We start from the raw sequence: 27,976 nt of genomic DNA on the forward strand, positions 1-27,976 counted from the left end.
TTTCAGTAACACCTTTAAAAATATATATTTACAGGAACAATTCCCCATTCTCTGGGACTCTTAGAAAAAAAGGTCCATTTTGGGGAAGTAAAACAAACAGTGGAGACGAGTGTAGCACCGTCCCCCAAATCACCAACCCCCAGGTCTTCAGGCCTGGTCTGGGTCAGTGCTGACAGGAGGTGAGCCTAGGAGTTTTTTGAATCCAACCCCTCCAGCCTAGAATTGATACAAGACAGGCTTCATGTCCCCCATTCCTCCCTCCCAACTCCAGGGACACTTAAAAGGGTCCTTTGTACCCGCCCGCAGGAAATTGGGGGGCTGGGAGGGAGGGAGCTGAAAATACACGTTTGGTATCAAAAATAAACACTTGGGGTTGGCAGGAAGACTGCCTCCAAATCCCTTACTTCCCACCCACCCGCCTACCCACCCATCAGATATAGGAAGAGATGCTTCCCTCTCCCTTATTGAAAAGCCCCATTTAAAAATAGATTATACTATCAAAATGGAAGAGGATGGGAGACAGAGCCCTGGAGAACTGGCTGGAGGGGCCCCCCAGACGGGGACCACCACCCCAAAAAACCCTCCATTGGGAGGTAATAGGCAGGCCCCCAGGGATTTGGAGACAAAGGAATGGCTTCTCAGGGGGAAGAACAATAAAAGGAATATTCCTCCCTGGCCAAAAGGTTACTTGAGAAAAGAACAAGCTGACTGAGAGGGTTGGGGAGGTAGCAATTCCTATTTTAACAATGTGATTCTTCCCTCGCTACAACTCCCAAACCATTAAATCATACAAGTGTTCCCTGGACTCAGACATGGCCGGGAATAATAAAACAAAACAAACTAGCTCTTCAACCCATGTTCCAAAATGAAGACAGGGAACCCTTGACTTCCCAAGGGCAGGCTGAGAAATAAATAAAGGTCCTTATCAAGCCATACCCTGATTGTCTTGTTTTAGGGAAAAAATGGGGAGGAAATGGGGGAGATGTCTTACCCACTCTCCTAAAAGGGTTAGGCCAGAATCTTCCCAGTGGCCTTCAAAAAATAAATAAATAAACCGTCCCTACCATTGAAGTAGGAGACGTGTAAAGGCGGCCATTGGGAGGCTGGCAAAAAAGAAAGAAGTTGTCTGTTTTGGGTGGAAGTTAGTGAAAGATCCTCTTTCCCAGGAATATCCACCCCATCACAACCAGAGCATGAGTCTGTCAGTTGAATTATGTTTCTCCTTGAGATGGCTAGCTGGAGAGTTCAGGAGCATGAATGGAGAGATTCCAGAAAGGGGGTATTGGTGTAAGTCATGGCTTCTGGGGCCCTGGGGAGAGCACCACGGGGGTTGAGAGGCCATCCACACTGATGGAAGGGATGTGCACCTGTGCGCTGCCACTGGACGGAAACTGGGGGAAGAAACAAGGAGAGGTCATGGATGAGAACCATGCTAGTGACTCTCACCCTTTTCAACATAGGGAGGAGAGAATCCTACCTGGAAGGAGAGCTTGGCTGGACTACGGGGTGCAATTGGACTCAGAGTGCTCCAGAAATGAATGCTGGGGGGCAGCGAGCTGGGTGTCAGCAGCACCGGGGTCTATGGAGATGGAGTGGCAGGAACTCAATGACAAGTATGGCAAGATGGAAGGAACCTACTTTCAGCTCCTCTACACATATCCCCCTCAGACTTCCATGGTCACTCCTCAAAAGTTCACAGACCTAGAGTGTAAGTACTAAGACCATACCAATGACATCTCTCAACCTTTACAAAGACCACTCCTGCTAACCCCTAGGAGCCCACCTCCTGTTACTGACACTTCAATGGGCAAGACTATCCACCAGATTTTATCTGTGCACTGCTCTCAAACCTCGTAAGTGACCATCAGAAGAGCTCAACTTACCACTTTTAGATTCCATTCATATAACTCACTAGGAAACCCAATACGCAAACTTTAGGCCAAATAATCAGGCAGTTCTTCAGCTGTACCCTCTAAAAGCAAATCCAATGGAAAGGCCTAGGGAGTCAGGCCGACACAAAGTCTTTTTGAGACAGGGTTTCTCTGTGAAGCTCTGGCTGTCCTGGAACCCGTTCTGTGGACCAGGTTGACCTTGAACTCACACTGAGATCCACCTGCCTCTGCCTCTGCCTCCCTAGTGCTGAGATTAAAGGCATGAGCCACCAGTCTGGCTGCCCTGCCCTGTTTAATTAGCTCCACAGAGCAGCTAATTACACTTGTCACCTGTGCCAGTGTCACCCAGTCAGGCTGCCAGCCCTTGTTCCTTTGCAAGGCACTCACCAAGGTATGTGTGGGTAGCAGGGATGGCGTCAGTGCTGGCCCTGGTGCCTGCAGACCAGAGCTCGTTCCTGATCCTGGAGTTCGTTCGGGTCCTGGGCCACCCAGCAGGCTTGGGCTAAGTGGAAGTTCCAGGTCCCGGGGCTTCCGGCCTTTTTGGGGTTGGGCGATCTCATTGGCAGAGGCAGAGAGGCCACACACCTGTGCTGTATTCTCCATTAGGATGGCTGGGAGCCGAGCCAGCAGGCCTTCGGAGGGCGATACTTCTGGTTCAGCTTTGACAGTTTCTGAACCAAAGCCTGCAGCTCCTACAGCTTCCAATTCTTCCCTAGGCCCCTCCACTTTCACTTCTGGGGGCAGTGGATGCCCAAAACCTGGCTCCAGACTTAACTCTTCTGATTTCTGGTTTGGGACCTCGGGTGGGGTCAGGATAACCTGGGAGAGGAGTGGGCACAAAGGGAACACATAGGCTCTTGGTGTGTAGAATGTTTTCCTGTGAGTCATCCAAGGATATCTCTAGGAAGACATTGGATATTGGGGGCAAGGCTGTATATACAGCATGTACTCTAACTGGCCATGGGACTTAATGGAAGTAGAGATCCTCTGAGGCAGTGGCCCTGGGGTGAGACAACTTGACAGGGATGAGACTCTAGACTAGAGGTACCACTGTCATTCATTCTCATACCCTCATTAATCAGAAACTCTGGAAATGGGTCCAAACAATCTGTGCCTTAAGGCCATCCTGGTGATTCTGATGAGTGCTCAAGCATGGCAACCAGGTGCATTGGATGTGACCATGTAAGAGACTAATTGTACAAGAAATGCATAACTGTCCTCCCCATCCTTTTCTTGGTGGGAACTTGTATCCCCACTTCCACCATTACATCCTTTAGCAGGACACCTGTATCTATTCTACCAGTTCTGTACTTCATTTCAGAATTATGCATCCTTCCTCTCCAAGACCTTTACTAAATTTCCAAATTCTAGTACTCACCTGCAGGGGCAGACCAGCCTCTTCGGCTTCCAAACAGGCTTCTAAGGGGTTTGGACTGGTGCTCCTGCTCCCTGAGGGGGGTGCTGGTACTCCTGCAGGGGTAGTGTTGGGGAGCACTGAGGCAGGCCGAGGATGAAGGGGTGGCTGTGGCTGTGGCTGCAGAGACTGGATTGTGAAGGTAGAATAGAGGCCCGAGCGCATGTATTCATTCCGGCTGCTTCGTGCTAAACCACTTTGGCCTGTCATTCCTGTAACCTTGGGTGTTCCTGGCTTTCCAGTGGCAGTGTCCCCTGGGGCTGCATGGATAGCAGCTGGGGCCATTGCTACAGTTGAGGCTACAGATACCTCAGGCTGAGGTGGGCAGTCTTCAGTGGAGCACCCTGCAACCTCTGGGTAGGACACAAACTTGTAGACAAACTTCTGGCCGCTCACCTTTCGGATGATATTCTGAGAAGTGAAGAACAAGGTGGATGGAGGGTCTTGAGGGCTGTTTCTCTTCTCCTGATGTCTTTCTTCCCACTTGCTCCCATTTCACTCATCTCTTTTAGGCTTGTGGATTCTTCCTCTCTGTCTATACTTTCTTTTTTTCCCTCTCTGTGTCTCTCCCCAGTTTCAACTCCTTCTCTGGGCCCCCTCAACAATTCTTTAGTGTCTCTTCCCATCCATCTCCCTTCAAGTCTTCGTCTGTCACTCATCTTCATTCATCTAACTCACCTTCCCACTGGCTACATTTCACAAGGGACCAATTTAGGGGAGCAGGTGAGAACTATGGACCTGGGTTTAAGAGTCAGGAATTTAACAGGACTATTTTGGAAATTAACTACTTCAATAGGAAAATGAAATAACTGACATACATGTTGGAAGAGACTAAATTATTATAGATGAATAGGGAGATAAAAATGACTGCTATAGAGGGTTTTCATAACAATTTATTGATTGCATGTGGGAGGGAAAAGTGTGACTGACTCATGTGGTGGCATGAATATGCCATAGTACATGTAAAGGTCAGTGGACAACTTGCAGAAGATGATCTCTCCTTCCAGTATATAGCTCCTAGGGAATGAATTCAGGTTCTCAGGCTTGGCAACAAGAGCTAAGCCACCTCACTGGCCAGATATAGTGGATTTTTTAAAGCTAGTGATGCTGATATGGAGTAGGGAAAGTCTGTTGGCTATTTGTTTTTGTTAACTCTAGCTTAGAGTCATCTGGGAAGAGGGAACCTCAACTGAGAAAAAAAAATGCCTCTATCAGATTGTCTTTAGGCACTTTCTTGCTGTGGGTGGTGCCATCTCTACACAGGTTGTCCTGGGCTGCATTAAAGAGGTAGCTAAACAAGCTATGAAAGGCAAACCAGTAAGTAGTGTTCCTCCATGGACTTGGCTTCATTTCCTGCCTCCAGTTTTCTATCTTGACTTCCTTCATGAAGTCCCCAAGTAGTTCTTTGTCAGGGTATTTATCAAAGCAAGAGAAGGCATACCAAGATGCCTGTTGTGGTGGTGCATGCCTTTAGTCTCAGCACTTGGGAGGCAGAGGCAGGGGATCTCTGTGAATTTGAGGTCAGCCTGGTCTACAGAGTGAGTTCCAGGACAGCTGGGGCCACATAGAGAAACCCTGTTTCAAAAAACAAACAAAACCCCCTACAAACAAACAAACAAAGCATACAAGACAGAAATTGGTACCATAGAGGGCTATTGCTGTGATAGACCTGACCATGTTATTTGGAAAGGAGTACAGTAGCACCTGGAACTTTGGGCTGGAAGAGCTTACTGTTCAGAGCTTCAAATGAGCTATAGAGGGAACTTGGAAGGTAATACTGAGAGCAGTGCAGATGATGGAGGTCTGGGTTGTGAACTTTCAGAGGGAAGTTTGAGAGTCCCTTAAAGTCTCTATAGGGTCCACTTACATGATATTCTGTGGTTTCTGGTAAGCTGGAAGTGAAGAATTAGTTGTGATTAACAAGAGACCAGCACAACTGCAGTGAAACCTTTGCTTTAGTGGAACAAATTGATGCTGATTAACAGAGGCTGGAAAAATCAGCTGTGAATAAGAAGAGATCAGGAAGACCGAGGTGAAATATTTCAAGAAGTGTTTTCTTAGGGTCAGTGCACAGAAGCTGTGGTCCATAGTGGGCCAAGGATACATATTATGCTGGTAGCTGAACTTGGCAATGTGTAAGTCTTCCACATGGTATCTGGTTTAGTGGCATGAAAGCTGCGTTACTGAAGGGGTTATGGAGAGCAGCAGAGGCTTGGTACTGTGAGAGGCCAGGGGAGGTCATTGGTGAAGGCGCAGTTGCAGTTGCAATAGATGTTCCAGGATTGAAAAGATCATGGAGAGAAGCTGGGGCTTGGCACCATATAATAGGGTTTGAGTCCCCACAGAGAGGCTAAGAGGCTCGTGATGAAGGTGCATCCTCAGTTGCAGTGGAGACCCGAGCCTACTGGAGAAGCAAAGACTGTGGAACTACCAGTAAGGATGGTGACAAGTGTGATGTGGAGCTAGCCTCTGCCTAGGAGACAAGCTGTATATGATACAGCTGGTGCAGCTGGAGAAGTAGAGCTGCCCAAAAGAGCCTAAAAGATTATGAGTGAGTCCCAGATGCCAGATGTTGAGCTACAGGATTTAATTTAGACTGCTGGATTTTGGTCTTGTTTTGATTTGATTGTAACCAGTTCTCTTTTGGAGTAAAAGTAAGAAAATATTTAACTTGCTTTTTATTTTATAGGATCTCACAGTTGAGAAACATTGGATATTTTAAAACGATACTGAACCTTTAAAGTGTTTAAAAGACTCTGGGGCTTTTAAAGTTATATTATGTTTTATATTGTGATTTGATATTAACATGACATCTTGAGGATAAATAAGAAGTTAAAGATTATACTTTAATAGTGATGTGTTGGTGTGTCAAGTTGAAAAAAAAAAGGGTCAAATGTCCTGGTCAGTTTTTTGTCAACTTGATACAAACTAGAGTCATCTAGGAAGGACCCTCAATTGAGAAAGTACCTCCATCAGATTGCCCATAGGCAAGTCTGTGGGGGCATTTTCCTGATTAATGATTTGATGTAGTAGGGCCTAGCATACTCAGGGTGTTACCACCCCTGGGCAGGTGGTCATAGGTTGTATAAAAAAAGCATGCTAAGTGATCCATTGAGGAGCAAGCCAGTAAGCAGCCTTCCTCTATGGCCTCTGCTTTAGTTCCTGCCTCCAGGTTCTTGCCTTGAGTTCTTTTCCTGGCTTCCTACAATAATGGACTGTGACATGGAACTGTAAGGAAAACAAACCCTTTCCTCTCCAAGTTGCTTTAGGTCATTGTGTTTATCCTAACAAGAAAATAAACTAGGATAGAAATATCACTAAAGAGGATAGGAAATATCTCATTTTTAGTACCATTCTGGATATTTAAGCTAAAGCACTAAGAAAATGAAGTAACTGGCAGTATTTAGAGAAGAGCATGAGAAGCTGGTGTAATCATGAGGAGGAGGGTAGCAAGGTTTGCTTGGCTGGGTCAGAGAGCATGCTTTGTGGTATCTCAGGACACTGTGCAGGGTAGTTTTGTGTGTCAACTTGACACAAACTAGAGTCATCAGAGAAGAAGGAGCCTCAGTTAAGGGAATGCCTCCATGTAAGGAATGCCAGCTGTAAGGCATTTATTTTCTCATTTAGTGATCAATGGAGTAGAGTCCAGCTGTGGGCTGCTGATCCTGGGTTCTATAAGGTGGGTTTATCAAGCCAGGGGAAGCAAGCCAGCAAGCAGCTAGCCTCCATCGCCTCTGCATCAGCTCCTGCCTCCAGGATTCTGCCCTATTTGAGTTCCTGTCCTGACTTCCTTCAGGGATGAACAGCAATGCTGAACTGTAAGCCTAATAATAATAAACCCTTTCCTCCCCAACTTGCTCTTTGGTCATGAGGTTTTGTCACAGCAATAGAAACCCTAACTATGGTTTGGAGGATTCCAGGGATGTCCTGGTGGTCTCAGAAGACCAGAATAAGGAAGAGTAATTAATATTGCTTTAGAGGTTTGAGCTGAAAGAGTACTGTATGAAATTGGAATATATACCATAAACTATCAAGACACAAATCACAGGTGAGAATTATCTTTGGGGATAAAATGAGGAATCTGAGGACACTAGGTATTTTGGTGGAAGTCTTAATGCTGGTCAAGTATTTCACAGGGTATCCTTGTGTTTTTCAGAAGAGGAATGAAAATGGAAAATTATTAACATTATTTTGAAGATTTACACTGAGGGAATATGAAATAATTAAATATTGGGGGAAGGAAATATAATGCAGATCTGGGAGTCTGAGTGTAAGATGAGAAAATCTAAAAATTGAGCTGCAATATAGATATAGATATAGACACTGAGGTGCTTGCTGCTCTAGGAACCTAAGAGTAGTGGGCATGGAACTGGCACTACACATGTTGTTCTGGAGCATTTAGTTAAAGGCAAAGGCTTGTAATCCCAGCACTCAGGAGACTAAGACAAGAGAAATGGAAGTTTGAGGCCATCCTCAGAAATACCAAGAGACCTGCCTCAAAAATAAAAACAAAACAAAGAAAAAGGAGAAAACAAAACAATTGATAAAGATATTGGGGGTTCTAGAAAATGAAGTAAGGAACCTTAGTATTATAATGTCAGGATGATTTTGAGTCTAGGAATAAGAATATGGATTGTTTTATTGTGAGAGAAGATTATATATAAAGTAACCAAGGGAACACAACATTAGTCTGAGGGTTCCAGAAAACACATTATCTTAAAGCCAGCAGGGAACTAAAGGCTGAGTCAAAAACTGGTGAATTTTAATATGGTTTTTAAAGTTAGAGCTATAGTAATTGAGACAACAAAATGAAATTTCTAGGCCAGAAGTGTAATTCCAGGAATTAGGGAGTAGGAGACAGGACAGTAAATTTGAGGACAGTTTAGGCTACATAGTAAGTTTCAGACAAATTCAGACTACATTGTGAGACCCTGCCTCAAAAGGAAAAAACAGAGAGGAGTTTTCTGGTAGTAATTTCAAGGGTTTCCAGTCCTGGTCTCTGAGGCCATACCTTGTCATAGTAGTACCGCAAGGCCCGGCTGAGCTTGTCATAATTCATGTTGGTCTTGTTCTTGCGCAGCCCCCATAGACGGGCCACCTCCTCTGCATCCACCAACTTGAACTCACCACCATCCCGTGAGGTCCAAGAGATGATGTGGCCATTACCTTGTTCTCTCAAAAGCTGCAGCAGAAACTGCCACAGCGTCACAGATGGGTCCATCACTAGTGAAGTGCTCACGCCATTCCAGGGGTACCTGGAGGACAGCAAAAGTGATTTCTTTGTTACCTTGTCTACACCTCTGCTCCCAAATCCCACTACTATTCCTTAAACAGTCTCCTAAACTCCCTCATATAGCTTTGGATGTCCTTCGTACTTCACACATGGGACAAAAGTGGAATTAAAAGATATTTATGTATGTCTGTGTGTATGTGAACACGTGTGTGCCAAGGGAGACAAGAGGGCAATGGATCCCCTGTAACTAGAGTTATAGGCACTTATGAGCTGTCCAACATGGGTTTTGGGAACTGAACTTGGGTTCTCTGTAAGAGCAGCAAGCACTCTTTATCATTGAGCCATCAGTCCAACCCTGACAAATGTGTATCATTATGGGCTAGAGGGAAGACAGGATAATACAACCTGAGCCCCAAAGAGTTCCATATCCTAGTTGGAGTCTATGTTATGCTACATAGCAAAAAGGAATTCTGAGATGAAATTAAGATTACTGACCTTAAGATACAGCATTCACTCAAGCTTTGATTTCAACTGCACTCTTTAAAAATCAGACAAATAAGGCTGAAACAGAGATTACAGGCAGAACGACAGGATAGGCAGTAGATTCCAAACATCAGAGGGATTTTCCCTGCCATTCCTGACTCTGGAGAAGGATCTAAGACAAGAAGTTGGGCAGCTTCACAAACCTGGAATGACCCTCAGCCTACAGCCAGTAAGGAAACATCAGTATTACAACTCAAAGGGCAACCTGAATGAACAGGAAACAATTCTCCTCTAAAAAAGGACTAAAGTCCTGCCAAGACATTAATGTTAGCCTCGTGAGAACAATGTTGGATTTTTGAGCTACAGAACTATCAGATGATAAATGTTTAAGTTTTTTAAAAGACAGAGTCTTACTATGTAGCCTAGGCTGGTCTTGAACTCTCCTGTCTCAGCTTCATGAGTACCAGGATTACAGGTGTGCACCTATACAAATGTGTAGTTTTAAGGAGATTAAGTTATTTATATAGCAGTACTAGAAAACTAGTGAAATGTCTTTGACTTGACTCTTATAATCAGTATCTTCTACCCCATTAACTTTTCCAGAATGTGCCTTTAGCTAGCCCCTTGTAAACACTGTTCACTGAATATGGAGCTCACTCAAAGGTCCTTTGTTTTATGAAGCCTTCCAAATCTGAATACCTACACTTTCCTGTCCCTCAATCCCCCATTTTTCTAACCTGTGATTGTCCCTGTATGGTTTAGGCTTTTAAGAAATGTTTCCTTGATGAGCACAAATTATACATTATAATGGGATTCATTATAACATTTCCATTATAACAATTTTGATTATTCACCTCAATTACCCTATCCTGCTCCCCTCCCTTCCCACCAATCGCCTTCCTCTTCCCAACTAGGCCTCTTTGTATTTTGACTTTTTTTGGTGATCCAATGAGTTTCAGTAGAGTTGCTCACAGGGGCACGGGTGAGGGTTTGTTTCAGGAGCACAGACACCTTATCAGTGGCAATACCACTGAAGAAAATGTCTCTTGCTCTTCTAGTAAACATCAAAGGCCTAAAGACCCTCAGGAAATGGTGGGGCCATATGAGTCCTTCTAGTTTTTTCCCCCTTTTTTGTTTGCCATTGTTGCTGTTTTGTGACAGGGTCTTATGTAGTTCAAGCTGTCTTTAAATTCTTGATGCTATTGCCTCCATCTCCTGAGTGCTGAGATTATACCTATCCCACATAGCCCAGCATACACGGCAGCTGCTTCTTCCTGCGGTGCTGGAGATCAACTTCAGGGCCTTAGGCATGTGAATCACAGGTTTTTATCACAGAGCTTCACCACAAACCTATGTCTTTCTTTAAACAAACATGTAAACTATTATGTTAGGCACTGCTCTAAGCAGAAAGGCTGGCCTACTGGACAATCAACCTCGGTCTAATGCTAGACTTCTATGGTTTGAATCCTGGGTCTGCAAGTTATTAGCTGTGTGATCCTGGCCACATTCATTAACTTCTTTGTACCTGAAATTTTCTCATTTGTGAAATAGGGATAATGATACATCCATCTACAAAATAGGGACTATGTATCATTATTATTGTGTGAATTAAATATAACATGCTTGGGGTATAAGCTTTAAGTATTTTCATAAATCCTTTGCTATCTCCAAATCCAAAAAGCTCTAAGAATAAAAGGGTTTTTTTTTGTAATTCTTTTGGCAACAAAACATGATTTGAAAGAAAGCAAGCTCATTCTGGTTTTTATTGATCTTTGCTTAGTGTGAATGTTCATACATTCTGCTGCAGAGATCTGAAAGCAGCTGGTGACAGAGCTGGCTGAGGGTATTATGTAACATATCATATGTGCACCCTGCTACCTTTTTGAACTGAAAAATTCGAAATTCTTAAATACATCTGGTCTCTGGGGGTTTGGATAAAGGCATGGGCTGTTATTTTTATAGGCACTGACTCACTTATCTCTCATCCCAACTCTGGAAAGTAGGAACTTTTTTCCTTTTGGAAAGGAGATATTATTATAATATTACTAATTTATACACAAGGCAGCTAATTTATACATTGAGGCAAAAGATGTCCAACTGACTTTACTATGCTACATTGCTGTAAGTGACAGTTCCAGGGATCTAAGTGGTTCTGTTGTTCATTTTTAGAGACAGGGTCTTATATAGCCTAGGCTAGCCTAAAACTTGCCACACAGAGGATGATCTTGAACTCCTGATTTTCATGTCTCTACCTCCCTAGTACTGAAATTATAGGCATGGGTCACCATGACCAGCTTCAGGGGTCTGAGCATTTAACCACCTGCAGGAGTCTGTATCAGGTCCTTTGAGTATATATTACAGCATCCAGTTTAGTGTTTTTCTGGGATTCCTTAGTGTTTAAATGAATGGGTCCCTGTTTTTTGGGTCTTCTCTTGGGCTATTTTCTGATTGTTCTGTCCAGTTGCAATGTGTTAGTTTTTGTTTTATTTTATTATAATTTATTATTATCCTTTAGAAGCCTGTTTCTTCTCTTTTCTTCCCTTCCTCCCTTCCTCCCTCTCTCCCTTCCTTTCTTTTTTCAGACAGGGTTTCTCTGTGTAACATCCATGGCTGGAATTCGCTTTGTAGACCAGGCTGGCCTCCAACTCACAGACACCCTCCTGCCTCTGTCTCCAGAGTGCTGGGATTAAAGATGTGCACTACCATGCTCTGCCTGTTTGTTTTCTTATGAGAGACAGAAAGGGAGTGGATCTGGATGAGAGAGGAGGTGGGAAGGTCTGGGGTAAGAGGGAGGGGAAACCATAAGCAAAATATCTATTATGTGAGGGGAAAAAAATCTATTTTAAATAAAGGAAGTACAAAACAAAACAAAATATCACCTCAACTAATGACTCCCTTTAGGCCTGCCTTTTAGAGGAAGGGTGTTCCCTGTCATCCCATCACTGCCCTTTCCAATCTTCTAGTCCCTGTGAAGATGGGACTCCATCAACCAGCTGTCTACCAGGCTGGGAATGCCAGATTAAGAATAAACCTTCTAAGGTTTGGAAGAATTTGTGATTTATATTTATAGCCTTATTCTTTAATCTGCATGAAATTACAGTATGATCCTCATATGTCTGAGCTAGTTCAAGGTTCATTTAGGATAGTGTTACACAGCTGTCCAAATTACAGTGCCAAGAAACAGTGGATCAGAGTCCCCTCCTCAGAGCTCTAACAGACTAAATATACCCAAGACTGACTTCTTTCAGAGGCCCTAAGTCCAGTGTGACTCCTAGTGGTGAAGATAGGCAATTTCACTAACTCCTCTGAGTTATGCCAAAATCTAGCAGCTAAGTGAAATCTGCCCAATTAGGGTCCAGCCTATCAGACAGGGGGCTGAATTTGATTACTGCTTCTCTCACACAACTCCTAAACAAGAATCCTAGTCACCTGCCCTTTCCAGAAGGCTTTCCTTTCACTCCTCACCTCATGCACTGGGTGCCTCAAAACAGCTTGGACCACAACAGACAGGAGCCCCTGAATGCTAGTATAATTCACACATTTGTGGGGCAGTAAGAAATGTTTCAAAAAAGAAAAAAAAAACACAACACACAACACAACACAACCACCTTCCAAAAGGTGGATTGGATTATTGCCTACATTTTACAGACAAGTCAGTGAGGTGTGGAGAAAGTAGTTAAGTAACTTGCCTAAGATCTCACCATTGGACGAGATGCTGGATGATGGATGAATTCTGACTCAGAATTCCTAGCTATTCAAGAAATATGAAGAAAACATAGATGGGCAAGATCCCAGAGTGACAAGAATGTGAGTAGGACAGGCTTCCCTGAGGAAGTGACATTTGATGGAGGGGAGGTAGTAAGTCATACTGATGTCCATGGGAAGGATAATTTGGTAAAGGGAATAGCATATACAAAAGCTCAAAAGTGGCTATCTGAGGTATCATGGTTCCTAGGAATAATGCCCACTTTCTGAGGCACACGATGTTCTCTGCCAGGAGTGTCATTTCCTCCTAGGAATAATTCTATCATATCATCAAGTTTTAGCCCCTAGCAGGAAGAATTAGCTTTTTCTCTGCACAATCCAATGCATGGAATAACCTGTTTGTCCTTGCAAATTTGTTCTGTCCTGGTCTTCACAGTCTCACACTCTGCCCTGTTATGTCTGTGTGGCTTTGAGCAAGTTGCTCAACCTCTTTATGCCTGGTTAAATATCTGTAAAATAGGGTATTTTACTCTCAAACCAAAAAAGAATTAAAAAAATTATGCCTTCCCTCAAAGGCTTTTTATAAGGATTCAACATGCCAATATATGTAAGACTTAGAAAAGTGTCTCTAGCACATGGTAAACACTCAATAAATGTTAGCCCCTAGGCTGTGTGTCATCCTTCTCCCTCCCCCTCAACCTCTGTAGGACTCTACCATCTGGCTCTCATCATGTCTATGACCTTGTCTTCTACCCCTCCCCCTCAACTCTTTTCCATCCACACTGGCTTTTGAACATGGTAGGCACAATCTGACTGCAGGGTCTTTGTACTGAGTGTTCTTTCTGGTACACTCTTCCCTAATGCATTATGAGGTCTTCCTCTGTTTCCTTCAGGCCTTAATTCATGAGTCATACTTCCAAGTGTAGCCTGCCGTGTCACTAAGATTTCAAATACCTTGATACTCTAGTCCTATTTGCCCCACTTCATGTTTGTCCCTTAGCATTTGCATAATACACTGTCTAATTTTACCTATTTACATAGTCTGTCTCCCTCACTTTTAGTAATACCTGCTTCCTATGTGCAGGGATTTTTGCCTGTTTTGCTTCTCCATATATCATTAGCATCTAGAATGAATGCCTGGTACTCACTAGGTGCTTAGAAAATATCTGTTAACATTTAAACCGTCCCAACTAAAATCTTAATTTGCTTTTCTTCTTCTTTTTTTTTCTGCCCCATCCCCATACTGATATATGGGATACAATTTTCACATTAAGTTTTGTGATAGCATCTCATTCTGTAATCCAGGTTGATCTGAAACTCACTATGTAGCCCAGGCTAGCTTTTACTTCCTGAAAACACTCTCTTGGTCTTCCATGCTGGAAATATATAGTTGTAAGCCATCATGCACAGCCTAGATAACATCTCCCCCTCATTTATTTGTGAAACCAATTTTTCCAAGCATCTACTGTATAGAAGGTACATTTTTTTACATGAAGACAGAACACTGAATAAGCAGATAAAGCATATAAGTCCCCATAGGACCTCCATTCTGAGGAGAGACAGACAACATATGAACTGTATAGCATTTTTAACAGTGACAGAGTAGAAAGAGACCTGAACCCTGTTGGGTGTGCAAAATCAGATGGTCAAGGGGAGAGGTGGGTGTTGACTACTTTGTTTTCACACAAGAAGTATCCTTTGAAACATTTTTACACATGTGCCTTTATATAGTATATTCCAAGCACCAGTGTGACAAATACATGTTTTACTGAAAGAACACCACCCAGATGCAAAGAAATGAAAGCATTCTCTGAAACATCTTTTCTATTTGTGCCTTTTCATATCACCAACATCACATTTCTGTTAACAAATCCTTCTACACTCACCTTATTCACAAATCAAACGGCATTCTTAGAAACAATTTTAGTGTGTTCCCTGCACAGTGTGGTGAAAAAATTATTTTTACCATGCAGAAATGTGGGCGTAATGTTAAAGGAGAAAGAAGAGCTAATGCAAAGGCCCTGAGGCTGGCCTGTACCTGCTGTTTTCGAGAAGCAGTGAAGAGGAGGCTGTACCATGGGTCTGAAATGGGGAGGTGAAGGAGGTAAGGTCGGAGAGGTGACTTGTTTAACTAAACTCACATATTTTTTTCTTTGCACTGGAAAAGATTATAGTTCTCGACTCTTCTTTTTCAGCCCAGTACAGGGAGAAAGTAGTTAAGCTATTCATGTAAAGTCACAGCACTGGTGGGACTGGGAATTAATGGGTCTTGAGACCAGTGTGGAATGGGGATAGCTCTATTGGAAGAAGGAACAGCAGAAACAAAAGCCTGGTACTTGGAACTAATTTGGAATGTGCCCTCATGTAGGATGCAATGAGGTGAGAGAGGGGCACTTCAAAAATGTTCCTTGCTCTAAGTAATTATTTGACCATTTCTGAGTAAGGGTTTTAATCTCCATATGCTCTAGTTTTCTCAGTCGCTGGCTGTGATGAGGACTAAGCTGGAGACTCTGCCTGGTACATAGCAAGTGTAAAGTGTAAAGGTTAGCTCTGACTGTCATTAACATCAGTACCACTACTGTACGTGAGAACTATATCAAGGCAAAATGTCTAAGTGGTTAAGAGTGTCTATGTAAAGTATACAGGAAAAGTCCCTGGGTTTCACAAGTACACAGGATCGCCTAAGAGATGGGGGCAGGGAAGATTGATCCAACACATGGAGAGGAGGAGGGAAATAAAGTACAAGGCCTATTTTCCTTGGGGAAGGATTGCAAGCACTGGACTCAGAAGGATATGAGAGAATGCAAACACTGAGGTGGCAGGAGGCTACTGAACAGACAGATCCACTACAAAAGGAGGGAGATAAGGTTTAAGCTGACTCCTATACAACAGCAGCGAAGAGCCATCACATAAAGATTAAAATGAGGGACAGAACAAGGCCATAGACTGGGCTGTCAAAAATGAAAAAAAAAAAAAAAAAAAAGCACCAAACTGACCCATTGTTAAAAGGAAGCAGGTTAAAGGCTGGAATCTACAAATAAGGGAGAAAAGTTAGGGCAGTGATAACTAGAGGGATGTGAATGCAAGACTAATGCATGTAGACTAATCCACAATAAGATGGGGGCAGTGGAAGGAGGTGAGTAAAGTCATGGGTTTATGCACTGGGGATTCAAGGGAATGGAAACATAAACTCAGGTGGACTCACTGTTAAACAAACATGGGGTCTGGGGTGGGGAGTACAGCGCCAAGGGTTGATTCACTACAAAACATGAGGGGTTCAATAAACAAGGCCACAGAGGAGCCCCTTAAAGTTGAAGCTAGAAGAAATGCAAACACTTTAGAAGCATCTACTACCAAAGGAAGACTATACAATGCAACAGACTGGTTCCCAGTAAGTGGGGGTTGGGGAGGGCAAGACCACGGACGAGTCCATTAAGTTGGGGTGAAGAAAAACATAAGCTCGCAGACCGATCCATTATATAGAGACAGCAGGAGGTTAGGCCAAGCTCAGATCCACTATAAGGGGCAAAAGGAGCTGGCAATACACACATAGGGGAAATCAGTTGGTGGCAGTAGAGCCGAATACCGGCAGGCTGGGCCAAGCCACATCCCCTGCGCGGGGGCGAGGATACATGGGGTCATAGACTGGGCCCTTCACCTTGTGGGCTTGGGGCTCACCTGCGTGTGGCGCGGTGGTGGCAGCAGCAGCTCCGGGGGGCGGGGGCTCCATATGAGGCCCCACCGCCCCCCAGGCCTGAGTTCCAAGGCAAGGGCGGCGGTGGCGGCGGGAGCAGCAGTGGCGGCAGCACCCAGAAGCCGCCCCTGCGTTTCCCCACCGCTCACGTGGGCCATCAGGGGAGGAGCTGAGCGTCCTGCTGCTCGCTGATTGGCCAAAAAGCCAAGAATGTAGGCTCAGCTTTGCCTGGTGGTTGAATCCTAACAGAGCTGTGACACGATTGGCTTGAAGGATATTGATGGACTGCGGATGGCCAACTAGAGGCATTGGGCGGCACTGGTGCTTCACCCTGATTGGATCAAAGAGGACTGGTAGCCAAGTGGGCAAGTGCCAAGGTTGGGGCGGGGGGAGGTGGGGAGGGGAGGGCTCCTGGTTTACACCGATTGGCCTAAGTGAGATTGATGGCAGACAGACAGCCCCAGAGGATGGAGGGGGCAGTGGATGAGCTCTGTTTTCAGCTGATTGGTGGAGAGACTGAGACAGCTGCCAAAACACCAAAGTAGGTGGTGCTGCACACCATGTGGTTCAGCGGAAATAGGACTTATTTAGAATGGGGAATAGCGGCAGGGTAGGGCTTGACTCTATGTAGGAGGGTAGGGTAACGTTATGGTAATTAGCTAGGCAAGACAAATTTAGAATCCAGCAGAGGTAGGAGGACTGAATGGCTGCCAGATATACAGGGGAGTAGAGGGTGGAAATTAACTGTCTACAAGGGCAGGGTCAAGCTGCAGCCAGAGTGTGGAACTTGGTTCTTAGTTATCTAAGTCTGGACACTAGGTTACAGGGCCTGTAGCAGGAAGGGCAGGATCTGTGCCTATTGGTAGAAACTAGATCTATTTAGAACTATTGGAACCATTTAGGGAACAAATCAAGGTTGTGAAAGAGAGATAATAAACCTTAATATCTGAAGTAAAAGGCTAATGGCCACAGAAACAAATCACTTTGAATTAGCACTTTTAAAATTTGTTTCAGGGTCTCATGTAGCCCAGGATGACCTTGAACTTCTGATCTTCCTTTCTACTCCTGATCCAACTCAGGTAGACCTCCTATGAATTTAGGGCTTCATGTGTGATAGGCAAGCACTCTACCAACTGAACTTCATCCCCTGCCCATGAATTAGTCCATTCTTTATGGTAATACAAAGGGCACTGATACAAATATCTAGGAAAAGGAATTAAAGTGTGAGGAGGTGGGTCAAAGTTCACAAGGTGACAAAAAAGGGCAAAGCATAAAGTCAGGTGGAAAATACAAATTGGAGGCAAAACCTCTAGAGTGTTCTACAAAGTGGATGAGTCTTCTAGTAACTTTGGTCTCCAGGGCAGTTAGTCAATCAGTGAGAGTTAGGGGGAAAAGAAGGGCTTTGTGATTCCAAGACATTCAGATCTTTAATAATAGATGGAAAGAAGCAGTCAATGGGGAGATGGCTCTGGGAAATTCTGCAGGCCTTGTAGTTCTCTAAGTCCCTGTAAAAGAGGACAAAATAGACTGAACAGAGGCTGGGTCCAAGTCCTGTCCCAGGTTTGCTTTGTTTTTCACTCCCTTGGCTTCAGTTTAGAAGGAAAGATGACCCCTCCCTTCTTTGGCTTTCTCCTTCCCTTCAGGTTGTCACCCTAAAAATACTTGAAGGGTAGAGTGGAGTGAGCTGTTCTCACCTCTAGCATCATGTGGATATGGGCCTTGATATTCATGGAGTCCTTGGTGAGGCTGTCGCTGAGCCTAGAAAAAAGGAACAAGAAAGGGCAAAGTGGGCCCTACTTAGGCTTATGAGGATGACTCTTCCTTATCACTTCAAGAAATGCTTGCATCCTGGATGACTTCCACCTGTCCTGCTCCTATGCAGAGATATCTGGTTACTACTCAGAATCTCCCCATTTGAAAATTGAGGGGAACAGGGCCAGTGAGATGGCTCAGCAGGTAAAAGTGATTACTGCTAAGCTTGATAACTCGAGTTCAATCCCCAGGACCCACATAGTGGAGGAGAGAATTGACTTCCAAAAGGTGACCTCTTACCTTCACCTGTACTCACAAAAAATGTAGTAACAATTTTTTTAAGATTAAGGAGAAGAGGGAAGGGAGAATATGGGGTCTCTAAATATGATCAAACTATACCTGAAACAAACTATCTTTATGAAATCCATCACAATGACTATATGATAACAAAAAGTAAAGATTACTGAATGTTTTCTGTATGCTAGGTAGCTTTAAATATTGGGGAAATAGCAGCAGAAACAGCAATAAATGAAACAAAATTCTTGGTCTCCTGGAGCTCCTTAAAAAAACTTAGTTTTTAATTATCTGTCTATTGTATGTGGGGGAAATGTATCCCTGAATGTAAGTGCTCACAGAAGTCAGAAGAAGACATCAGATCCCCTGAAGCTGTTGTTACAGGTGGTTGTGAGCTGCCTGACATGGGTGCTGGGCACTGAACTTAGTACTCTGGAGAGCAGTATGTGCACTTAACCACCAAGCCATCTCTCTAGCTCTTCAAATACTAAGAGACAAAAATAAACCAAGCAACTATGATGTATTAGATCTAAGTATAAGGAAATAAATAACGATGAAGAAGAGGTAGGAAGTGGAGGCTTCAATTTTAAAAAGTGCTCAGGTTTGGGTTCACTGGGAGCTTTCCTTTTGAGACTATATAGCCTAGGCTGGCTTCCAATTCAAGATCCTCCTGCTGATATGCTAAGATTACAGATCAACCACACTCTACGACTGACCTAAAATGAAGAAATCCATATAGTGTGGGTGATATGAAAGATAAGTGTTCCAACCAAAGGAGTAGCCAATGCAAAGGTGCTAGCAGTGTGCTTGGTATGGTTCAGGCACAGCCAAGAAGCTACTGTGGCTGGAGAATATGTGAAGGAGGATTCTAAGAGGTGAAATCGAGAGATAAGGAAGGAGGCAGAGGGTGTAAAGTCTACAGGAGCATGGTAAAGACCTTAGCTTTTGTATTACATAAGGTGGGAAAAAGGGGATGGTTGAGAGTGGAGGACAGATGGAAAATGATCGGACAAATAAACTCAATAGGGTTTAAAAGAATCCACCTGGCTATAGGGCAGAGCACTTGACAGGACAAGAAACCCAAATGTGAAGTCAGTAAGTCCAGTGAGGAGGGTAATGCAATAGTCAAGGTAAAGAATGGAGGCTCAGACTACAGGGAGCAGTATAGCTGAAGTAAAAAGAAACAACTCAGTTTGGGATGTATTTTGAAGACAGGGCCAAAGGGTTGCAGTCAGGTGTGAGAGAAAGGACTCCAGGAAAAGGCCAAGGCACAAAAATACCTGAGCAAATGGATATGCCTAAAACTACCCTAGGCCTGGACTGTTGAGTTACATAAATCAGTCAACTCCTTCTGTCTATGTCTGCTTGAATCAGGTCTCATCTAAAAAGAATCCTCATGTATATAATGGGTCAAAAATGAATGCAGTGGGCCGTGGAGGAATTTTCTGAAGAATAAAGAAGCAGCACTGAAAATGGAGTAAGAGTTAAGCAGTAGGAAGGTCTTTTTCACAGAAGGACTAAGAGGCACAAAAGAGCTTTGTGAAAAGCAGTCAGTGTTAGTAATTAAGTGAATAGTTATAAGGGAGATGGTATAAGATAGTGTGGAAGTAGCAGAAGGAGCTAGATAGTGCAGGACCTTGATAGCATGATAGGAAATCTAGTTTAATTGTGCTGAGCTGGGTAAATGAAACTAAATACTTTGCAAAAAACAAAGCAATGTCATCTATATACTAGTATCTCCCAAGTTTATATGGCCAACTATCTTCAAAATCCCACTTCGGTGTCTAAGTCCTACACTGAGCCCCAGCTCTTCCCTCCTGGTCTGCTCTTCTATCTCAGATAGAAATCATGCCATCTTTCTGGTTGCTTAGCAAAAACCCAGATTCTCCTCTTTTTTTTGTTTTTTGTTTTTTTGAGACAGGGTTTCTCTGTAGCTTTGGAGCCTGTCCTGGACTAGCTCTGTAGACCAGGCTGGCCTTGAACTCACAGAGATCCACCTGCCTCTGCCTCCCGAGTGCTGGGATTACAGGCAGGCACCATCACCGACCGGCCTTCTCCTCTTTATGTGGGACTAGCATTGAATTCTGGGCCTCACACATCCCAGTTATGTACTCTATTACTGACAGACATGTACCCCAGCTTCATAAACAGTCAGCCATTCAACACAACTGCTTCATCCCAAGCAACACTTCCCATCTTCATTATGTACTGTCTGTACCACTATCAACATCTATTATACTACATCATGGCCTTATTTACTTATTGTCTCCTTTGATCAAAATGACAGCTGTGAGGGCAGACTGTGGTCTGTTTTGTTGCTTGCTGTATAACAAGGACCAGAAGAGTATGTGGCACAGAGTGGGGACCCAATGGACGTTGAATGAATTAAGACTGCGCTATTCAAAGGAACTCAAAATCCTTAGAAAAAAATACTTAAGTCTATGATTAGGACATGGTATAAAGCTTGGCATTACTGCTGGAGAGCAAGAATACCTTTTCTCAGCCATGTTCATAGCTGCTCTGTTCACTCACAATAGCTAGGAAATGGAAACAACCTAAATGTCTTCCACTAGATGAATGCATAATGAAGATGCGGTACATACACACAACAGAATTCTGTTCAGCTACAAAGAAAAGTGAAATCAAGAAATTTACAGGTAAATAGATGGAACTAGAGCATACTATACTAAGTGAGGTAACCCAGACCCAGAAAGACAAGCACCATGAGTTTTCTCTTATTTGTGGATACAGCTCCAAATCTTTAGATGTGAATATATAAGCTGAAGTAACCACAGAAACCAGGAAAGTAAAAAGGGACCAGCGGGGAGAAGGAACTGTAGAGAATGGGATAATAGGTCACAGGTGCTATGATGGAGAAATGGGAAAAGTTGAGGCAGCTTTAGATGGGGAGGGGAGAAGGAGAGAAGTATTGAGGAAGAGGGACAGAGGAGGAATAAAAAACACAAGGATGATTGAAAAGGCCACAGGGAAACACTATTTTATATTTATATGTATGTATGTATGTATGTATTTTAAAGTATATATATATATACACACATACACACACACACACACACACACACACACACACACATATATATCCACATTACATATGTATATATGTATAAACTATCTAGCAAAAACCCCAGTGACAGACTTAGCCCAGGTGGCCAATTTGAGATCTTCCTGCTTGGACTGATATAGAGTTAACCATCAGCTGTCTCACTGGAATTAAAGCCTGCTCAAAAGGAAGGAATTCAGACCTGGTGCTGTAAACCTAGCTAACTATTCATGGCTGGAGTGGTCATAGACCCAATAGCCTAAACTAATATAATGTCGTTTTTCTAAAAACATATTCTTTTACCCCCACATAAGTGTGTAGCTGTCACCCCTCATTAAAAAAGCTTCTTTTTGCAACAGATGGAGACTATCACAGAGATCCACCTTTGGCCAAACTACAGAGAATAAGAGTCTGTGAGGTGCCCAAACCCAACTGATATATTTGTATTGTAACCCCTACACCTAAGGCTCATGGAAAATCATAGAGAAGGGGCAGGGAGATTATAAGAGTCAGAAGCCCAGAATGTCTGTTGTTAGATATTCCCTAGACATGTTTGGAAAACTATACCCATGAACTCCCAACAATATGAATAAGGCCAGCATAATGTCAACACCAGTTGACATGTCAACGTGGAAAGGGGAAATTACACACTAGCATACTTCTAGATGAAGAACTACAAGTGGTTAAAGCCTGCTGAAAGAGGGAGAATTAGTCTCCTTAGGGATAAACTGCCGCATAGGTTGCCCAGTCCCAAGTAGTCAGCCCTGGACACATGTACATATAAACAAAGCTAAATGGACTCAGTAGATTTTATATACATGTGTGATACATACACACACATACATATGTAACAATAATAATAACCAAAGATATATTAAAAACAATTAAGTACTAGCAGGCAGTTTTAGATACATAAAGCAACCAGAAAATATGTTAGTTTGAAGTGTATCCCAAGTAATCAAGTCCCTCCACAACCCACTAGCGCTCTACCACTGAGATAAATTCCCAACCCCAAGTAATCAAGTTTTAAAGAGAAAGTTCAACTACATAGACTCAAATCCTAATCTAGAATGATGAAACTTTGAGATAGCTCTATTAGTTATAACAGAGCAATATGTCAAGCACATATTTCATCACACTGGTAGAAAGCACATCAACAGATAAGAAAGACCAGGCAAGGAGTCTTCCTGATAGGCACTGATAACTCTGAATACCTCATTTTGAGGCAAATCACCAATTCTCAAGAAGAAAAAAAATTAAAGACCCCAAAACCCTGGTGACATAGGAGGAAAAATTGCTATAAAAACTGAACTTGTTCTAAATGGCCACCAGTTCAGAATTACACTGTCCTTGATTAAACTATTTGGCAATTTGTGTGATCACCAAAATTTAGAAATCTCAGAAGGTCTCAGGTCTACTAAAACTAAAAACTCCGGAAAGCTTAATAGAATAACTACTGAAACCATAAAGGAGGCAACTCCAGACAAAATGAATGCAAGGATAAACATGACCAAGGAGAAATTTTACAATGGACGTGTTCATGCTTGTGAGTACATATTTATCTAAGTGGACTGTTTACTGACCCCCTCATATTCATTCTAAGCTATGCCACATGTGACAGTTTCTCTAGTATGTCAGGCACATTGTCCCCTTTGCCAAGAATATTTTCCCCCAGATAGCCCATGGCTTGTTCATCCAATATGATTTAAATGTCATTCCTATGGGAGTGGGAGTTGAGGGTAGGCCTTCTAGAAGGCCTTCACTATCTATATTTTATATATATGGATGTTTTGCCTGCATGCATGTCTGTATACTACTTGTGTGCCTGGTGCTCAGAGGCCAGAAGAAGGCATCAGATCCACTGGCACTAGTTACAGAAGGTTATGAACCATTATGTGGGCTCTCGAAATAGAACCTGGGTCCTCTGCAAGAGCAGCAAGTGGTCTTTACCACTGAACCATTTCTCCAGCTACTACCTATATTTCAAACTCTTCACTCAAACTAGTTCTTCAATACACAAAATCAGAACTCATCTGGAACCCACACTTTCTCTCCCCACCACTACCCACATAGATAAGCTTTGATCAACCCTTCAATTTGCTTCTAGCATAATTCATTCAACAGAAATTTTGTGCTTTACACTATTTTAGTCATCTACAGCATAAACTTCCCCCTTTATAATGCCAGGTTATAAACCTAGGCTGGGAACATAGTTCAGTAACAGAGCTCTTGCTTAGCATACAAGAGACCTTGGCCTCAAGTCCCTCCCAGCCCTGTAAAATATGTAAATGATGCTTATTGCCTATTTATAAAAGACAATAAACACGAGAAAGAAAGAAACTCACAGTAAATATTAAGAGATAATAAGATTCTGGAAAAATAGAAAAACTAGAAGATGGCTGGTGAGAAGGTTCAGTGGGTAAAGGTGCTTGCCACACAAGCCTGGGAATCTGAGTTCCATTCAGGGACTCCCTAGAAGGAGAGCACCAACTCCACAAAGCTGTTCTCTGATCTCCACATGCATGCTATAGCACATATACCTAAAGATGTTCATATGAGTACACATGTGCATGCACACATGTGCATACATACACTAATACTAATTTTTTAAAGTGTGGGGGGCAATTCAAGAATGCTAGGGGTTGAAATTTTGAAGTTAGGTCACAGAAGAACTTGTTGTGGGAGCATTATTTATGAAGGAAAACTGAGTAAGGAGAAAAGAAACTACATGGGGGAGTGGTTGCGGACAAACATCAGCAACTACTGAATGTTCCCAAAGGTGGGAAATGCTTAAAAAGCATGTGTTAAGGCTGGGGACATGGCTCAGTGGACAAGAACATTTGCTGTACAAGCATAAGGACCTGAGTTTGGATCCCATTACCAATGTAAAAAGTCACACATCTCTAACCACAGCACTGGAGCTTGCTGAAGCCAAAAAACCAGCAAGCTCTAGGTTGGGTGGAGATCCTGTCACAAGAGAATAAGGCAGATAATATCAAGAGGGTATTATCTCTGTATGTGTGGATACAGGAATGTGAAGTTTAGAGTGGCGAGAGCCCAGTGAATAAGGAGAAATATTAGCAGATAGTTAAATGAGAAGTAGCTTCTTTGACTGTTACTGAATCATGGGTTGAAATCTCATGGATGAGGTCACAGATGTATGTATGTACAACAGCATAGTCCTAGAATATAAGACTCTTCTGTTTTGTTTACTGTTGTATTCCCAACACCAACCACACAACCTGGTATACACAAGATGCTCAATAAATGTGTGTGAAGGAATGATACAAAAACCATTTATTGAGTGTTTAGTATGTGCTACACCCTGGTTGAACTTTCCTTCCTCACATTTCTTAGCCCTAGCCCTAAAAAGGAAGGTAGTATGGTTTTCCAAGTACCATTCCAGGTAGTCATGGGGAAAAAGGGTAGAGTGTTAAAATTTGTGTCTATTTATTCATTTTTTAAAAAAAATAGACAGGGCCTTGTTTTATGACTCTGACTGGCCTCAAACTCAGGATCCTCCTGTTTCATCCTCCAGAGTCATAGGATTATAGGTGGGTACCACCATATATGGCTTTTATGTATTTTGTGTTTCTGTCTGTGTATGGTGTGTGATAGGGATAGAACCCAGAGCTTTACACATTCTAGGCAAATGCTGTACCATTGCCCTGCATCCTGAGCCAATGTAGGTGATTTTAGACACTATCCTCATGGAATGAACTCACTCTGTGAGGAGAGAACTCTTTCGGTCAATGAACTTGAGAGCTTCAGCCAGTGTCAACTCCAGGAAAAAACCATATCCCAGGGCCACATAGATGCGTGAAGTATCTGGGCTGAGAAAAGAAGTCAGAGGAAGTAGAGGAAATCTTTATTACCATTTGGCATATTGTACAGTTTAAGGTGTTTCCTATTCCCTCCAATTCCCCAAAGTGAAGGCTCCATAAGGGCAGGTATTTTGTGTTCATTCACCGTCACACCCACAGCATGTAGCTTATATCCTAATGCAATATAAAAGCTACCAAAGTCTGGTATATAGAAAATATTAGAAAATACTTGTTGAATGAAAGAAGGGAGAAACACGGGGGTGGGGGGAGAGGAATACACTCACACCACTGTGTCAACGAAGAAGTTACAGCCCAAATCCACCTGCATATATAAGTCCGAGTGATTAGTTTCCTGTAGGTCCAGGAGAAGAAAAGAAGTAGGTGTCAGTGGCCAATTTTTAAGGCAGGTAAAAGGTTTTGTTCTGGGGTTTCTCTTCCCATTTTCCTTCTTTGTATATACATACAAACTGATACTCAATATAAAAGCCTTTACCTGGAGTCGCTCAATGACATTTCTCAGTTGAAGGTATACAGACAGCTGCTCATATACCTTGTCTCGATGATCCAGCACCTTTCTGATATGTAGAAATACAACAGTGAATATTAGAAAGCCCTATTTCTCTTGAGATACCTCACATCATGACTTAACAGGCATTTTAAGCCAGGTGTGGCAGTTCAGAATGCAATCCCAGTAACTGAAAGACTGAGGCAGGAGGATTATGAATTCAAGGCCAGTCTGGGCTATATAGTGAGACCCTTTGTTAAATACACACACACACACACACACACACACACACACACACACACACACACACGCTGGAGTATAGACAGAGAAAGACACACCAAGTATTTCAATAAATACAAGTCAGACTGTATTTCATCCTGAGCTCTACTTCTTACTAGCAATGTGTCCTTGGCAAGTAGGAAACCTGTTTGGGATTTAGTTTCCCCACATATAAAATAGAGATGACAGTATTACCTCATAGGACTCATTATAATCAAGTGTTTACTGCCAAGTGTTTTAAATTCCAGCCAAATGATAAGCACTATCTATTACTATTACAAATATTGCATTTTACTCAGTGCCTTATGCCAATTAAAATGTCCCATCTTCACCCTAAATATATCCCCCATCTCCTTTAGGATGCTCACACAGCTCTAGTTCTGAATATCTAACTTTCTGTTCAGATAAACAATGACAGCAACAGTAATCATCTAGTTATTGAGTCTTTAGTGTGTTTCAGGCACTGGAGCTAAATTCCTTTTTCAAAACAGCTTATCCAGGTTATTTGTTTTATTTTCTGAGACAAGAGCTGAGTTTCCCAGGCTAGCATTGAATATGTAAGTACACCAGACAATCCTTTCTTCTCAGCCTTAATATAATAATAGCTGGGTTTATGTTAATTTTTTTTTAAAAAGTATTCTTACTTAATATATTTTTCTCTTCCACTATGTGGATCCCAGAGAGCTAGCTCAGGACATGGGTTTGGGGACAAGGCAAGTCATCTTGCTGGCTTTTTTTTTTCTTTTTTCGAGACACAGTCTCAAGGCCTAGGTTGTAATCAACTTTGAAATATAGCTGAGGACGATCTTGAGCTCTGGATCCTCCTGCTTCACCCATCCTCATACAGGGATTACAGGCCTGTGTCACCATACTGGGCGTTTTTACTTTTTTTTTTTTTAATAGAATCATGTTCTATTGCCAAGGTTGGCTTGAACATCCTGGCTAAAGAAATGAATTTTCCCACCTCTCCACTAGATAGGGCTCCTGGCACACACCAGAGAGCTGGAGCCTGGTTTCATTCTAATTATTTTCTTTTGAGACAATCAGTGTATTGCCCAGGGTAGTCTCCAGCTTTCGAAGATCCTCCTGCTTCTGCCGCCCTGTGCTGGAATTACAGTCCTGTGTTATCGCGCTTGGCTTTGGGTTACATTCTTTACCGGGGCTGACACATTTAAAACTCAAACCCACCACATTAAGAAGGCCCCATAAACTTTCCCATATTACAGATGAGAAAAGGCTATAAAGCATAGAGAGGAAAGGTGAGGCACAACTTGTTCATAAGTAATGGTTAAATGGCCCAGTCAGAAACACCGTGGATTCGTAATGACTATTTTAATCCGACAAACAACGTCAGAAACTCTGCTACAAGGGCCAAGTTCCAACCAAACTCTCTTCCCCGCCAATCCGAAAGTTTGGCCGGGATTCTGTCCCACCCACCACGTGGAATTTCTCAAACGTCACGCCTAGAATCTGCGTGGTCACTCACTGCAAGTCTCGCTGCAGTACGTCACTGATAAAGGCCTCATACCGCAGCACTTTCTCTCCTACGGTATCCAAAGCCCGCCGTTTGGGGGGTGTCGCCATGATGGGTTCCTGGGGAGTGAGGAGGGAAAACCACGCTGAGCGCTCCTGTTTAACTTCAAAAAGTTCTCTCCAACCTCTCAATGTTGGGGATGACTTCTTTCGGCTCGTGCTACAGGGTTGCCGCCTTGTGCCCAAACCGACTCTAAGACTCATTCACTCACCGGTACCCAAGCTCGGTGCTTACCTTAGGTCCACAGGCAATAACTGTATGAACCGCGGCTTCCGGGTGGCGCGTATGGATGACGTATTTCCAGCA

The 27,976-nt window shown here is 43.0% G+C and overlaps 1 protein-coding gene across 4 annotated transcripts; it reads right to left on the reverse strand.

Annotated features, from left to right (window-relative positions):
- LOC118573795 (protein UXT) lies at positions 1-27,969 on the reverse strand. 4 transcript variants are annotated; one of them, XM_036174192.1, is made up of 10 exons: positions 27,905-27,965; positions 27,623-27,729; positions 25,846-25,927; positions 25,637-25,704; positions 25,254-25,361; positions 8,318-8,561; positions 3,271-3,717; positions 2,280-2,711; positions 1,478-1,579; positions 1-1,391 (listed from the first exon to the last, which is right to left on the reverse strand). In XM_036174192.1, exons 2-10 carry the CDS (start codon positions 27,718-27,720, stop codon positions 1,293-1,295), a joined length of 1,680 nt encoding a protein of 559 aa, XP_036030085.1. In that variant the 5' UTR covers positions 27,721-27,729; positions 27,905-27,965; the 3' UTR covers positions 1-1,292. The 4 variants fall into 4 exon arrangements, with proteins under 4 accessions (XP_036030085.1, XP_036030083.1, XP_036030084.1 ...); XM_036174190.1 differs by having other exon boundaries at positions 27,665-27,729; positions 27,905-27,945; XM_036174193.1 differs by lacking the exons at positions 1-1,391; positions 1,478-1,579; positions 2,280-2,711; positions 3,271-3,717; positions 8,318-8,561 and adding exons at positions 17,467-17,926; positions 18,116-18,179 and having other exon boundaries at positions 27,905-27,969.
- Between the last annotated feature and the right edge of the window lie 7 nt (positions 27,970-27,976).

This window comes from Onychomys torridus, chromosome X (genome assembly GCF_903995425.1).
Source record: "Onychomys torridus chromosome X, mOncTor1.1, whole genome shotgun sequence".
Taxonomy (NCBI): domain Eukaryota; kingdom Metazoa; phylum Chordata; class Mammalia; order Rodentia; family Cricetidae; genus Onychomys; species Onychomys torridus.

Coding starts and splice junctions, on each gene's coding strand:
- LOC118573795 (XM_036174192.1), bottom strand. CDS start 27,720: ATGGCGACACCCCCCAAACGGCGGGCTTTGGATACCGTAGGAGAGAAA. Junction 25,362..25,636: donor TTCTTCGTTGACACAGTGGT/GTGAGTGTATTC, acceptor TTCTTTTCTCAG/CCCAGATACTTCACGCATCT. Junction 3,718..8,317: donor TGCGGTACTACTATGACAAG/GTATGGCCTCAG, acceptor TTCACTTCTCAG/AATATCATCCGAAAGGTGAG.